The sequence below is a fragment of the Ambystoma mexicanum genome, chromosome 6p, assembly GCF_040938575.1.
Source record: "Ambystoma mexicanum isolate Mex_15411 chromosome 6p, UKY_AmexF1_1, whole genome shotgun sequence".
NCBI lineage: Eukaryota > Metazoa > Chordata > Amphibia > Caudata > Ambystomatidae > Ambystoma > Ambystoma mexicanum.
This window is the reverse complement of record NC_090935.1, coordinates 865,514,409-865,529,705: the sequence shown is the minus strand read 5'-3', so window position 1 is coordinate 865,529,705 and position 15,297 is coordinate 865,514,409. Positions and strand designations below refer to the sequence as shown.

The 15,297-nt window shown below is 46.5% G+C and overlaps 1 protein-coding gene across 1 annotated transcript in view; it reads left to right on the top strand.

Annotated features, from left to right (window-relative positions):
* PJA2 (praja ring finger ubiquitin ligase 2) overlaps positions 1–15,297 on the top strand; it is a 578,273-nt gene that overhangs the window by 185,755 nt on the left and 377,221 nt on the right. The window contains exon 3 of the mRNA XM_069625483.1: positions 13,173–14,286. Within this exon, the coding sequence (XP_069481584.1) occupies positions 13,173–14,286 (1,114 nt within the window). The remainder of the gene's footprint in view (positions 1–13,172; positions 14,287–15,297) is intronic.

Below are 15,297 nucleotides of genomic sequence, written 5' to 3'. Positions count from 1 at the left end.
ACAATTTGATACAAGGATGAATTGGTGAAAAATTGCCCAAAAATATATTTGTGTCTCTGCTGTTTCTAAGAAGCCAGTTATGATTTTACTCATGAGTTTATTGGACTTATTAGTTGTTCTTAGATCCCAGCTCGGTGGAACTCACTTAACCTTAGAAGAAAGGATCACAGATAGGGTTATCCCAAAGGATCACAGATAGGGTTATCCCATCTTAGTGCCTGCAGTGCAAAGTGTATTTAACAGGCCTTTAAAAAATGCAATGAGAGAGGCTTTGATATTGCTCTCTGTCATGCTCAGACACTCAATCGCTATCACATGCTCTCTTTAAGAAACCAAAGGGTGTCTCACCCGCTAGTTCTCAGGGACATTTCATCCAGGTGGCCAGGTTATTGGGTCAGGCACTTGACTTTGCATACACCTGATACCAATTAGCTCTCCTCACATGGAAAAAAGACAGAACCTAGAGACACATTCTGAGCAAGGCAGAACACAAGTATGAGCATAACTTCCGGGGCAGAAGAGAGTGACAGACCAAGGGATGAGAGCAGCAGGTCGAAAACCCAAAGAGTTCCCTACTGGAGAACATTGCCTAGACAGGTCGCGAAAGACACGTGGAGGAGGCCAGATCCCACATCAGAAGTCTGCATTGTGTTTCAAGGACGATGGTGACCCTTCCTGGGTGAACGGCAGAGTTAGGGAGGCGAGGCCAAGCCTGTGGTACTAACCTTGACTCGTGAATTGGAAATCCTGAAACCAAGGAAGAAATGCACACAGCCAGTGAGTTGGCAAGCGACCTGAGAGACCGGTGTGTGTTAATGAAAGTTTGAAGAGGCAACATTATATCGCTGCACGTGTGTGGATGAGACTAAAAAAAAAGGCAGACGTGTGAATGTACTTTGAAGTAAAGACGGCTGCAAAATCAGTGATGCTGAGTATCGGAGTGGTCTGGCGAAAGGAAGTAGCCCACTCGAAAGTCTCAGTGAAAGGCGCATTGTTTGTAACGATCAAGCAAATTAACTGTACAAGCGGAGTAAGCAAAATTAACTCCTAGAGAAGGGGATAGTGAAAGTTGAACCTTTAACTTTTAGTCAAACTGATCCTGCAGATGTCTGTAAAGAAAGCCATGCACATTTGAAAGTCTTTTACATCCGAAAGCGGTCTGAGCCTGACTCAGGGACACCCGAAGTGTAATAAGCTTGGGGAAGGCAGCCCCCTTGCAAGTTTTGTTGAACTTTGCTCAGAAGAGGTCTGACCTATGTGAACTTTGTTGTGAAAGGTCTGAGCCCGACAGAGGGGGACACATGTGAACTGTGTTTTGGAGAGGTCTGAGCTCGACAGAGGGTGTCGGGGGGCCTATGTGAACTTTTTATTAAAACATTATTTAGAAGTCTGAAAAGAGAGACTAAAGTGGAAAGCCAGGTGGGCATTGATCCACGTTTTGGAACTGTTTATTGTGTTAAATACCTGAGCCAGTGTGTGTCCTCCTGTCTACAGGGGCCGTCTTACTCAGTGTGGTCTAATGTGGAGAGGAGAGCTGGTTCAGCTATATTTATTCTTTCGAACACTGATTTTTCCTTTACATTATACACTTTTTGCATCAGAGATGGGGCAGGCATCTTCAATAAGGGTTTTACAAATTGTACCTATTGTCTGTGTCATACCATGCCTCCCTACATCTTTGTTACTCGCTCTCTCCGTCACTTGCGCGCTCCGTCTCTCGCTCTGTCAATGTCGGAGCTAAAGAAGTGCGAGGGCCTTCATTTTATTTTCACCAAACATCCTTGCCAAATAACATTTCCCGGTTTGAACTTCTCAATATGAATCGCTGGTTATTATTAGGGTATTTAATGGACACTGCTCTGGGAAGCAATATAGTACTTTACAAATCATAGGGCGAAGTATACAGCGAGAGAAGCAGAGATACAAGGGAGTGGGTGTTATCAACTGGGTAGAGTGTGGACAGGCAATTTAGCGGCAAGGGATCAATATGTAACTAGGAGCATGAACAGCGTGGAGCAGATTTCCCAGTCTTAGGTTGGGTGGGGAGTGTGTGTGGACCTACGTGTTGGGGAGGAGCCATTCCTCAACCAGGAGGGCCTTCCTGAAATGTAGAAGAGAAATGCATGAGTTTCATGTTGGAGAGTAGGGGCCAGATTTTGGGGTTGTATACAGAAAAGTCCTGTCTTCGAGTGCTTTCCTTCCTGCACCGGTGGAGTTAGTCTGCACATGTCCTTAGTTCTGTTGGATCGTAGGCCGCTGAAGATGCTGAGCTTGTCATCGAGGTAGTTTGGGGACTTGAGGGTGACTGCCTTGTAGATAATGCAGCAGGATTTGAAGGTGAATACATGCTTGTTGTGGCAGCCAATGCAGTTCGAAGAGGGCCAGGGTGATGTGGTAGAATTTGCAGAGTTCTCTGGGTCTTATTGCAGCATGAATGATGCATCTCATGGGTGCCAGGGGTGAACGTTGGTGCCATTGTCTTCCTTGCTATGTCCTCCTTCAAGGAGAGGTGTCTGTTGATGCCAAAGGGCTTGCGCAGAGGGTCAGATGGTATGTGAAGCCCTTGAGGTCATCGTCGAGGATGTTAAGGGCATAGTTGATAATCTTGATGGTAACTGTTTCTGTTCAGTATCTGGGTCTGAAGCCAGATTGGTGGAACTGAAGGAAGTTATTGGCTTCGATGTTTTGAGAGTGCTTCAGTCGGCCGGTTCTTGTGTGCAGATACAGGAGGTTGTCTTCTGAATATGATGTGGTCCTGAGAGATGTTCGGGTGGCAGTCAGGTCTTCCATGGTGAGTGTCTTGAAAGTTGTCCAGGTAGTGGTAGTTTTATGAGACTAGATGTGTGGTGTGTTGTCAGCTGTGACATTGGATTCTGTATTGGAGGATCATGCTGATCTTGTTGACGAAAAAAGACTTCACGGTAATGGATCTTTCCATGGAGTGTGGTACGGGTAGGTCAGGCAGATGGTTGATGCAATGCTTGAGGGCTTTGAAGAGGGCTCTGCTTTAGTCTTTGGCTATTGTGTTCTTGTAGTAGTTGACCTTGGCAATAGTGATCACTCCTCTGTATGTATCAGAGTCCTCGGAATAGAGAAGGGTTGCAATGTGCTGCAGGGTTATTGCCAAGTCTTTTCTTGTTTTCTGTTTTTTCTTTTGTTGAGGTTGTGTTCTTGAGTGTGCCAAGTTGCAGAAGGTTTAGGCTTGAGTGTGCATTGTTCGTTTACCCAGGGTGGTTGATGCTGGTTGCTTATGTTCTTAGGGAAGTGAGTGGAAGTCTTGGTTTGTTTGAGGTAGATCGGCTCAAGTGAGGTGGAGGTTAGCCACACTGAGCACTTCCAGTGGGAATTTCTTGAATTATCTGAAGGCTTATGCTTGACTGGAGTGGTGTGACTGATGTTCAAGGGAATCGCCAAATCATCCAACCTGTCGAGCGGAATTGGTTGCGGCTATAACATTTCCGGTCTTTAGAGATTTTCATGTGAGTTGTGAGGTTCAGAGTGGCAAAGGCTGTGGAGATCTTCAATCATGAACTTGGATGCTGGGTTGCCAGGGAAGTTGATGTCACCATGGAAGAGGTTGTTGGCATGCATGGGAGACATGCTAGTGGCCATGTCCATGAAGTCTCCAATGACGGAGAAAAGGGGTCTGTGGACTAGGAGTACAGGACTTACTACAATGATTAACTGTTACTTTTTTACTCTGCTTAACATAGTAGACAGGCTATTTTAGGTTGGTAGTTATAGCACCTGTTCACAGTCTGTTTTCAAAGCCTGCAAGATATGCCTGCCACAATCATTTTAATACTGTACTCCTATTTATACAATTCTTTTTTTTTTTCAAACATCTTTTTATTGATTTTATACAAGCGAGTTAGACATTGTGGCATTAAGTTGCAAGCGCTGAGAACAGCGCTACGATGCTTGTTGATACAGGCGATAATAAACATAACCAACAACAGGACAGAAAAGTGTCAGTGGGGAAGGCAGGGGAGGAAGGGCAGGGGGGAGGGTGCGGATGGACTGTACAGTTGGGGTAAGAGCCCAGGGAAGCTGTTCATGCTTCAAGTTTGTATTGGAGGGGGGAGTGGATCTGCATAGTCGTAGGACTTCATTAGTTCGTGTATGTTCTTGCAAGCAGGAGAGGATCTCCCCAGGTCGATACCTCTGTCCTTCTCTTCCACCCTCCTCTTCAGTCTTGTTTGTCCATTCATCGTAGAGAGGGAGGCTGTCGGACCAGGCCTGGGTATTTCCGTGTGTAGTCCAGGAATGGGGCCCCAAGTCTGGAAAAATGTTGCTCTGTTTCCAAACCGGAGGGCTGTTATTTTTTCAGCCGCTATTATGTCCCAACACTTAGACCACCACATTTGGACTGCCGGTCCCTCTGGGTTTTTCCAAAGCCTTGCTACTGAGATTTTGGCAGCCGTCAACAGGTGGGCGCAAAGTTCTGCTATGTGGCCTGACAGGGAATTGGCCCTCGCTGCTCGCTCCCAGCAGGACAATACCTGGATCCCATGGGATTGCCAGGCCTGTGATCGTGTTGACTTGATCGAAAACAGCTTTCCAAAATTGGGTGGCCTTGGGGCATGCTATAGCATATGGTATAGTACACCTTTATCTGGGCATCCTCTCCAGCACGAAGGGGGAATTGCGGGATTGCATTTGAGCGTCTGGGCTTCAATACCACCTGTAGCATACCTTGAATGCCCCCTCCTTGTTGGATACGCATTTAGAGCTTCTATGTGCTCTCATCCAGATGTGGTCCCATTCCTCCAGTTCAATGGGCCTCTCAATGTCTTTCTCCCATTTGTGCATGTATGGCTCCTTGCGGGTAGGATCGGTTCTGTCGAGGATCTTGTAGAGGGTTGATATTCTGCCCTTTGGGGGTGTCGCTGTGAGGGTTTGCTCCAGGGCTGTAAGGTCTCTGCTTCCGAAATTTTCTATGACCCTGCTTGAGAGCCAGTGCCTTAGCTGCGTATATCTAAACCTCTCAGTTTCCGGAACTTTGAATTTCACTTTGCAGGCCTCGAAGTCTAGGAGGTTTCCCTTTTCAAAAAAGTCTTGCACCTTCTCCAGTCCTCCTTTCCACCTCAGGAAGTTCTTGAGGCTGTTGCCCGGAGAAAATTCCGGGTTCATCCAGACCGGGGTGAGTGGGCCTGTTATACTACGGACTTTCAACAGTCGCGCCGCCCTTCTCCAGCTCGCCACCGTGTTTTTGGTTGCCGACAGGGGCCCAATGCCCGCACGGTCGCTGGGACATTTCATGTGTGGCAGTGAATTTATCGGAACTGGACTCCAAGCCTCCTCCAGCTCCAGCCAACAGGGTTTCGGTGTGGTGGGTGACCAGGCGAACACATGCAAGAGCTGCACAGCTGGGACATACCTGGCAACATCGGGTGCTCCCAGTCCTCCCACCGCCCGTCCTCGAAGCATGAGTGTCCTGGTGTCCCTCAGGGATCTAACTTCTCTCCCTGGCTGTTCAACCAGTATCTGGCACTTCTCGCCCACCGCATCGCTGCTCTCTGCCCCAACTTTCAGTGCAATGCGGACGATACCCAGCTCATTTTCAGGCTACCCTCGGCCTCCTCTTCTCCTTCCCTCATCTCTGACTGTCTTTCTGCTATTCAGGAATGGTGTGCCGCCAACGACCTCTGCCTTAATGCCAGTAAGACTGAGATTCTACTCATCGGCACTCCCTCATTCCCTGCAGCTCTCTGGTCGGCCTCTCTGGGCCCTCTTCCTGCTCCTACCTGCAAGGCATAAAACCTTGGGGTCATCTTTGACTCCACACTCTCCTTCTCTCCTCACATATCCAACGTCTCTAAGAAGTCGCACTACCAGCTACACCTCCTCAGAGGTATCCTTCCATTCCTCTCCTTCCCCCAGAAGCTCACTGTCTCTAGAGTCCTGGTTCTCTCGAAGCTGGACTACTGTAATAGCCTGTTTCTAAATCTGCCTGCCTCTACTCTCCGCCCTTTGCAACTCATCCAGAAATTGCGAGACTTGGCCTCAAGCCCAGGGACCGTATCTCTCCAGGACTGAAATCACTACACTGGCTCCCAGTGACTGCGAGGATCAAGTTCAAAACCCTCTGCATTGTCCACAAGGCCGTCTGGGGGCTTGGGCCAAAATATCTTCAACTCTCTCTTCCTAAATATCTTCCTTCTGGAGCTCTTCGCTCATCCGCCTCCAACTCCCTCTGGGTCAGCCGCTTCTCCAAATGACGAGTTGGGGGCAGATCTCTCTCCGCTGCAGGGGCCTCCCTCTGGAACAACCTTCCTGCCGCCCTGAAACTTGAGGAGAACCATCTCCGGTTCCGGAAGCACCTCAAAACCTTCCTCTTTGTCTCCGCTTTCTCTCTCCCCTGCTAATACTACTGAAACTGCACTGAATCTGCATTCTGCAACTGGGCCACTCACCGTTCTCGGTCCTTGGCCCAGCCACTCTCCCCTGCACTGCCTCCCTGGCAACCCCTGCACTGCGGGACTGTCTGTATCCCTACAGCCCCCCCTTCCCAGAACTTGTCTGCACTTGCCACCAGCTGGCCCTTGTTATTTATCCTGTATGCTGTATGCTAATAACCCTGTACTGCACTATCCCCTCTCCCTTTCCCCCATGCACTTTTCCCTTCCCCGCTACCCTTGCACTTGCGCGATCTGAATGACACCTGGCCTAGTAGGATCGTCTCCCCTTGTTCCCCCCTGCCTCGTCGCGCCTTGAAACACTTGTGTATAGGTGCGTTACAAATGCTTTATCATATCATATATATCATATCATGAGTCTCCTCGGAATTCGTGGCTGTTTTCCTTCCCAAATGTATTTCATAACGCTCCTTTGCAGTTTCTGTACTGCTTGTTTCGGGATGTAGTTGGCAAGGCTGAGCAGTGATAAAGTAGTCTAGGAATTGGGTTCATTTTTAGGGCTGTGATTCTACGGAACCAAGAAATTTCCTGTTTCTGCCAGCGTAGCAGATCACTTTTGAATTCTTTGAGAAGTGGCGGGAAGTTTGCTTTGTATAGTCTATTTGGTATGCCTGGCAGCTGGACCCCTAAATAAGGTAATTGCCTTTTCGCCCAGGGTATAAGATAGTCGTTTTCCAAATCTGTTGTTGGAGATCGAGGCAGGTTGATGCTCAACGCTGTCGACTTGGAAAGGTTGACCTTGAATCCCGATGCCTCCCCGAATTCCTTCAGTTCTGTCCACAGAGCTTTCATGGATTCCTTGGGCTTGGCCATTGTTAAGAGGACATCGTCAGCATAAAGGGCAGCTTTATACACTTGGTCTTTGATTACCAGACCTTGGATAGCTGTGTTATGACGAACCCTGTTTGCAAACGGCTCCAATGAGAGGGCAAAGATAAGGGGGGAAAGAGGGCATCCTTGCCTTGTGCCTCTCGATATTTTAATTATGTCGGACCTGGCCCCATTCATTCTAAGTCTGGTGGATGGATGCTGGTAATTGGCTAGTGTCCATTTTATGAAATTAGGACCGAATCCATAGTGCCTCAACGTGCTTTGGATATAGCCCCAATCTAGCATATCAAAAGCTTTATGAGCGTCGAGCGATGGGACCATCATTTCCAAGCCATTCCTGCTGGCCAATTCGATAGTATGTATGGTTCTCCTTATGTTGCCGTGGGTACTACGGCCAGGGATGAATCCGGTTTGGTCCGGGTGTATGATAGCTGGTAGTAAGGGAGCTAACCTGTTTGCTAGGATTTTGGCAAAAACTTTGGCATCATTGTTCAGGAGGGTGATGGGTCTGTAAGAGGCACAGTGGCTGCGGTCCCTTCCAGGCTTCAGTAGTAACACCATTAGTGACTCTTCCATAGAGGGGGTGGTAGTTTCTGATGATAGGAATGAGTTGAACAGGGTCGCCAGCTGGGGTGCGAGTATATAGGAGAACTTCTTATAGAATTGGGCTGTTCAGTTTTTCAGTGTTGATATGACCTCGCGCACTTCTTCTGCCGAGATGGGGTCTTCTAGGGCTTTCAGTTGGGGGTGTGGGGCGTCCGGCCGTACTCCGACTAGGTATTTAGACTGTGCGTGTGTAGCCGTGGGGGAGCCCGACATGATTCCCTTGTGTTGTGCTGTCATGATTTCTATTTTCTCTGTATTAGAGTAGCAAGGAGTCCTTTGGGCGTCCAGGAGACATTGAATCGTGTTTCTCGACTCCAGCTATTTAAGCTTGTGGACCAGAAGCTGGTTTGCTTTATTACTGTTCACATAGTAGAACTGTTTGGTGTAGGTTAGTGCTCTGGCTGCCTTGTCTGCTAAATGCATTTCTAGAGTTCTTTTCGCTTTTTGTAGCACACGGTTTGCTTTCCTGTTCTGGCATTGTTTGAGGATGCGTTCCGCTTCCGTCACCTCCGCCTTGAGTTTATCCTGTTGTAGCTTGTGTAGACGTCAGAGCCGGGCTGTGCAGTTGTTTGCAATACCCCGATGACAGGTTTCATTGCGTCCCAAATGGTAGATATTGATGTGTCCTTGGTGGTGTTCTCCCTTAAGTAGTTCTTGAGTGCTTCTGCCATTTCCGTTCTGATAGCTATGTCTGTCAGAATATGGTTTTGTAGTTTCCATTGTCTCTGAACTGGCTCGGGAAAGCCTTGTACCCTCAGTTTCATTGTGACCAGGGCGTGGTCCAACAGGGCTCTGTGTCCTATTTGTATGGTTTCGACACAGGGAATGAGAGCACTGGAGAGAAGCAACAAGTCGATCCTAGAATGCCGAAGGTGGGCATGGGAGAAAAATGTGTAATCTCTTACCCCCGTGTTGGCTAGTCTCCATGCATCTATGGTGTCGGTTTCCCTCAGGAATTCTGCCATGGGGAGAGCCTTGCCAAAGTCCTCCTTAGATCGAGGGAGCGTTTTATCCAGGTTTGGGTCTGGTGTCAAGTTGAAATCGCCCCCCATGATCAGATGACCTTAAGTGAAGGTTGAGTATGGGAAGGAGGTTACAAAGGAATAGGCTTTGTGCGGTTATAGTTTAAAGGATCGAAAAAAAAGGGTTGAATGGTTAAAGGATCGACTCAAAAGTACAGAAAACAAAAGGATTGAATTGTATTTATTTATTTTTATTTATTTTTTGTTGGGGGGTCCCCACCCCCCCCCCCCAACCCCTGTTTTTTGGGTAAAAACATTTTTTTTACCTATACGAAAACCACAAAAAAAAAAAAAAAAAAAATTTGATCCTTTTGTTTTCGGCCCTATTGTGTCGATCCTTTTGCATTCGATGCTTTAACTGGACAGCGCTTTGTGCCACATTTGGGAAATATATGGCGGCTAGGGTAATGGGAAGCTCCACTAGGAGGCCTTTCAGCAGTATGTACCGCCCCTCTGGATCTCTTTTGACAGTGATGTGCGTTAGCGGTAAGTCTCGGCTTATCAATATGGCAACTCCTCTTTTCTTGAGGCCCGCAGAGGCAAAGTAGCGTCTTGGGTAGCGTTGGAAGGAGATGCGTTGTTCGCTGTCCCAAGGAGGTGCGTCTCCTGTAGCAGACAATATCAGGCGCCAGTTGGGAGTCTGTGGTGTACGAACTTCCTTTTCCGAGGGGCATTTAGACCCTGGACATTCCAGGTCATCATTAATAGCTCTCTATCCGCCAGGGCCATTTGTGATTAGGTTAGTTGGAGGACTTATCCTGCCTTTGTTGGAACGCAAGACTTTAGTCTCCCCTCCCCAGTGGGCTGAGCTTCCACTGTTGTGGCGGTTCTGCGTAGAGGGGCGTTCCCCCCCCTGCGGTGTGTTCCATGTTACCTGTCTCCCCTCTTCTTTCCGCCACTTCCCTGGCTCCACCTCCCCCCTTATCTCCGACCATAGTAAACCAACAAAAAGAACGAGAACAGAACCAAAAACAAGTATTCCAGACCAGCCTTCTACCAACGGGGCAGTTGGCTGGAGCATAGCTACCAGCTAGGTAGTAGACCCGAGGATCCCCTGCTGTGTCAGTGAAATTGTTGCAGTGTGGGATAGTGTGCAGTTGGTTCCTATGGCGAATGAGCTTATTGCCTTAAGACTATTCCGGCTGGGCCCTGTGGGGCCAGTTCGTTTGTGCAGTTCTGGACTCCATGCCAGTGAACCAAGGGGAATGAGCCGCCCGTCCGGGAGCCCCCACCCAGGGAGCCCCAGGTGGCTTAGTTAGATGAATATAACCCGCAGAGGGGGAGTTTCCCTGGTGTGGGGTGGGGGGGGGCAGCTTCAGCGGTTATTAAATTTCTTCCCCCTGGCAGACGGGCCGCACACCCTTCATCGACCCTCCACCCGAGACCAGGCACAGGGACAATTCTTTGTTTTTATAGGTTTCACACTATTTGGGATTATTGCAGACATTTAAAGAGTACTCATTCAACTAGTAACTAACGTGCTATAGTTCAACATCAGCTTAAAACTCAATACATGTTATTCCATTTAGTTGGATCATTGTGTTCTAATTGTGGCTTTACTCACTGTACTGATAGTTACAGGCTTTCAGGGTATAGGGCTAACGTTGCTTCCTGAAGGTACCCTACCTTTTTTTCTACTCTTGCCACCCAGCCCCCTTTGCTCCAAGGCATCAATGGATTTCTTCCAAACCTCCAACGTTTTGTTTGAGACTAAATTCTTACCTTCACGTGAAACTGCCTTTGGTCTGAAATTAATTTTTGATTGGTTCAAATACTTTCATCCATTGATTTGTTAGATTTCAACATTAGAGCATCCTTAAGCTATACAAGAATTGTGACCCTCGTTCTTGCTGCCTCATACTTTTCACTCTCTGCTCCATTTCCGGTAGATCATTTTTGCTAGGTTCCTTATATCATGGCCAGGTTGATCCCTTTGTTTAATATGCAATGCTCATCATTGAAACGCTGTAATGAGAAGGAGAGGAGTGGAGTGAGTTGATCGATTCCCCTACTTTGCCTTTTATTTGAATCCCCTTTGAATAAAGGGCTCCAGCTACATGGGATTCTTCACTTTACATATCTAAGCTACCCTGGGGTGATTAGCTACTCTTCCAGCATGAGGTTATGTTAGACAAACATTGTGTCAACTTATTTTGTTTAATTTCATCTTGGCCTATTTTTTAATAAGGGTGCGGGTGTGGTCTATATTACCTGTTATTTTAACTTAATAAATGTATCTGCCCTCCTTATGCTCATCTTTTTAGAACATTCCCACAATCACTATAATGGATGTGGAAGTAAAGCAATGGGACAAGTTGCCCAAGGTGACCTACCTTGTCCTTAAATTGTGCCCTGGGCTTGATGAAATCTGCCATTCTTTTTTTCTTTCAGCCTTATCATTGTTTTCAGAGGGATGCCTTTCCATTGTGCGGTAGTTAATGATGATTATTTGCTTTTAATTCCTTCTCTTGGAGGCCTGTGTTTGCACCTTTTTTTGCAAGCATATTTTATTTTGTTCTAGTTGAGTATTGTCATTCAACAGCAGATCCTTTCTCAGAACAAAGTACATCAGCACCTCCATATTACCATTTTCGCCTTTGTTGGAACTCTGTGGCCTCTTTCGTTCCTCCGATTTCTCACCTACAAGCACCGTCATTATGAAAGGCCTATGGTTTTTTTGTGAGCGCTGGGAACTGCAGCCATGTGATGCGTTTCCGTACTGTCTCTGTACACCACATGCACAATCTTTGTCAAATAGCTCCCTGCACCTGATTTTATCCCACCAAACTACCTGCTGGAATACAGTTCTTTGCTGGCCAAATATGCTCAACTCTGTTAACTCGAGGACCTTCATTTGCAAAGATAACCATGATAAGCAACAGTGGCTCTCCTCCCGAAGTGTCCGCTACAGATTGCGTAGAAGGTCCCAGTGGTTCTGCTGCAAGCCTCTTTAATGTCTTAAAAATTGCTGTCTAAACCATCTGTTTCATCTTTGCCAACATTAATGCCGAAGGCTGCAAAACCTCCAACTTTCTGGAGCTTGCCATTGAAGTAGGATTTAGAAGTCCCTGTATGCTCGTTGCCATGGCTCGTAAAATGGCTTTAAAAGATTGATACATATTAATAGAGTGCATTTGGAGTCGGACAATGTAGAGAGAATGAGACAGATGATTTTCAAGAAGCTTTTCAAGCATTTACCTAATTCAGATGACGCAATTCTAAGAAATCCAAGAGTACATCTGTATATTGTGTATAGTAGAGGTAAATGTATGATGGGATAGTGTATACTTGTCAGAATGCTGAGCTTGTGGCTGTGTCTTGCACACCGGTTGTGGACTGCCTCTGTCAATCCGAATGGCACAAGGCCTAGTAGGACCGTTATTGTTTTCTTTCCCCCTTCTCCCACCTTTTTTTGTCTAGTGGCGCTTTTAAACACCATTTGTTGTATAGACCACTTACAAATATCAGATAAATAAATAATTTGGCTGTAACTGGCTAGAGCATGCAGTCTGGATGATCCTAAAACCTTGTTTGCTACTGTTTAAAAGTGTTATTACATCATTAATTCTAGGTAAATTGTGAATTGGTGGTACGATTAATGAATTTGTTAACTCAAATACATAGAGGTTACGCCAAGATGATATAATTCAGTGAAGTGTCCTTTACATGGTGTGTACTTGGTGCTAACATATATGCATTTAGGGATTCAGATTAAGTTGATTTAAGGAGACCTGTTGCTACCACTACACTGTATTCATGACATTCCATCTGTAGATGTTTGAGGTTATTTGCAGCCCAATTGCACATTTGGACTTAGGTTTTTATACCACATCATGCCTCCAGTGAGGGTCCAGGATGCTTGCACTTTCCTGACTGTCTTCAGTGGAGTGCACAATTTTCCACCCTCTTTGTTGTCTCAGGTTCACAGTTGGCAATAATGTAATGTCCTGCTTGTTTTAATAATTGATGATGGGGTATCTCAAATGATTGGCTGCCAGGAAATACCTATTTTGCTGTCCTGTAATCCCAGCTGGTCAAGTGAAATAACTCATTATAGTGGCTGCTCGTTGTTGTGTTCAGTATTGTCCATCATCCAGCAGCTCAATAAGTAGGGAACCTTTAGAGCAGTTGGTCTACAAATGAAAAACACTAAATTGTGAGGTGCTTATGTCAGGTTTGGAAACCTTGTTTTAATGCTTCTGAAAAAGGTTATTCACAGACTATATCAATCTAGAAAGGAAACGTAGCATTTTCTATTAGTTTGGTTGGGCTTATACTTATTTCCTTCTTGCAGTTGCATCCGAAAGTTCATATCCCTTGGTTCCCAGTGCTTGCTCTCCTGCATTTGATGGACTGTCGTTTCAAATTGCTGGGCCCGAAGGCCCTGTTTGTGCCAGTCGGGTGGGCCAAACTCTGAAAAACTCATTGTTAAATTCTGCAGTACCACAGACTGGAACCATACTTCAGACCTTCTGTAGCAATTCTGATCCAATAAAGGAATCACGTGGCTTTAAAGTGCTTTCTCCAGATGCCCATAGACCAAATGGCATTGCTTTTGTGAACATTGATTCCTCTCAGCCTGACAGCAGTGATGGTGAAGAGGATGGGGACTTCCCTCAGGATTGCTTGTCTCTAACTGAGGAGGAAGGAAAATTGCAAAAAACTCTCGACCGTATGTTGTCAGAGCTTGAAAAAGATGCAGAGTCCCTGAGTGGGCTACAGTCCCATCTGTCAACTTTAAATCGCATGGATCACATGGAAGACTTTTGTCCACTGGACATTGCACCTCTAAGACACTCCAGCTGTGGTATGGACCTGGCCCTACAGAACAACAAAAGGACGGTCCAGAGGAGAAGATCGACGGCTGAAGCTGAGGCCTTGCCAAGCATTGTTAACAGTAGTGGTTTCAACAGCGAACTGCAGCAGAAAAGGAACAAGACTAACAGCATCTCTAGGAGCTCCCTGTCAATTTGTAATGATTTTAATGCCACTGACTTCAAAGTCTCATCACCAGATTCCTCTGAGCTGGTAGTTAGGCCTAAAATTAGGAAGCAGACTAGTGGCAGCTGGAAAGATGGAAAGAAACCTCGGACTACTGAGGAGAGTGAGGAGGAGGAACAGCAGGAGGAGGAAGCGTGGAACCAGACCAAAATGTGGGGATGTACTGCAGAGTCCCCTCCAGGCAGGTCGTGGTCCCCTGTAAGGTCTGTTAAAGAAAAGATGCAAAATGATCTCCTCTTTGACCCACGAGACTATATGGGTGCTCCGAAACGGATAAAAGATGAATTGGATATGCAAGATAAGGGAGCAGAGCAGGACATAAATGGTGCTATGGATGATGACACTTTTTGGGAGGATTTTGAATCCTACAGCAGAAATGGTTCTGGCTCCAGCAAGGATGAAATCAGGTAAGCTTTCACTGCATGCTTACCATCTTTGTGTTGATTGTTATCTCTCTGCTGTTGTTAAGGGGAGTTTCCATCTTCAAAGGCGGTTAATGAAGAAACATGAATAGGTATAAGGTGTGTAGTTAATAATTTGTGTACCAATCCTTGCCCCACACCATTCTAGTTTTTCTTTTAACAATTGTTTATAAATGGTTCCATGTCTTTTTCATTACATTTCCTGTGCTGCTCTGAGGGTGCAAGACTTTACCACCCCTCTGCTCGACACACAGAACCCCTGTAATGGGGCTCCTGCTCAAAGGGGGAGAGGCTTTCATCCTCTACTTTTGAAGGGGGGTTGCCTCCTTTCAGCCACCTTGTTGCATCCCCTCACACCCCGCTACCCACACATTTCCTTCTGCCTCCAGTCCTCCATCCTTCTGACCCACGCACTCACATCTTTCTTGCTGTCCCTCCCCAGACACACCCTGAAGCATACAGTGCCATTAGCAGGGTGGTCAAATCCCACGCTGCAAAGATAGTGCTGTAAACGCCTGCAGTGCTGACGGCATGGTGGAAGAGACAGTAAGGTGATGGCAATTTATTGTGAAGAAATCTATTTGTGCAGATGTTCTTTTGGAGGATTCTATAGAAAAGGCACAGCTATACGCCATTAAAAATAATTATTAAAATAATTTCCAGAATTTGTATGGGCTAATGGGAATGGTCAGTCAGTGGAGAACTCGATGGTCAATTTGGAGCATCCATCGGCTCTGGCCTGTATTGTAGTGGTGCACCTCAGGTAGGGTAATTGTAAAGTCCTGAGGTACCCTGGAGTTGGCTGGTATCCCTGGCAGGGGACAACATGCTGCACCTGGTAGTAAAATAACTTGGAGAAAGACATGCAGGAGTTGGTACTATTGAATCCTCAGTCAACCATGGAGTGGAATCACTGCTGTGGAAAATAGCAGCATGGACACCCAGGAGTGGGGAACCTGGCAAAAAAATAAATACCAATGAGGCAAAAGTGCAGTG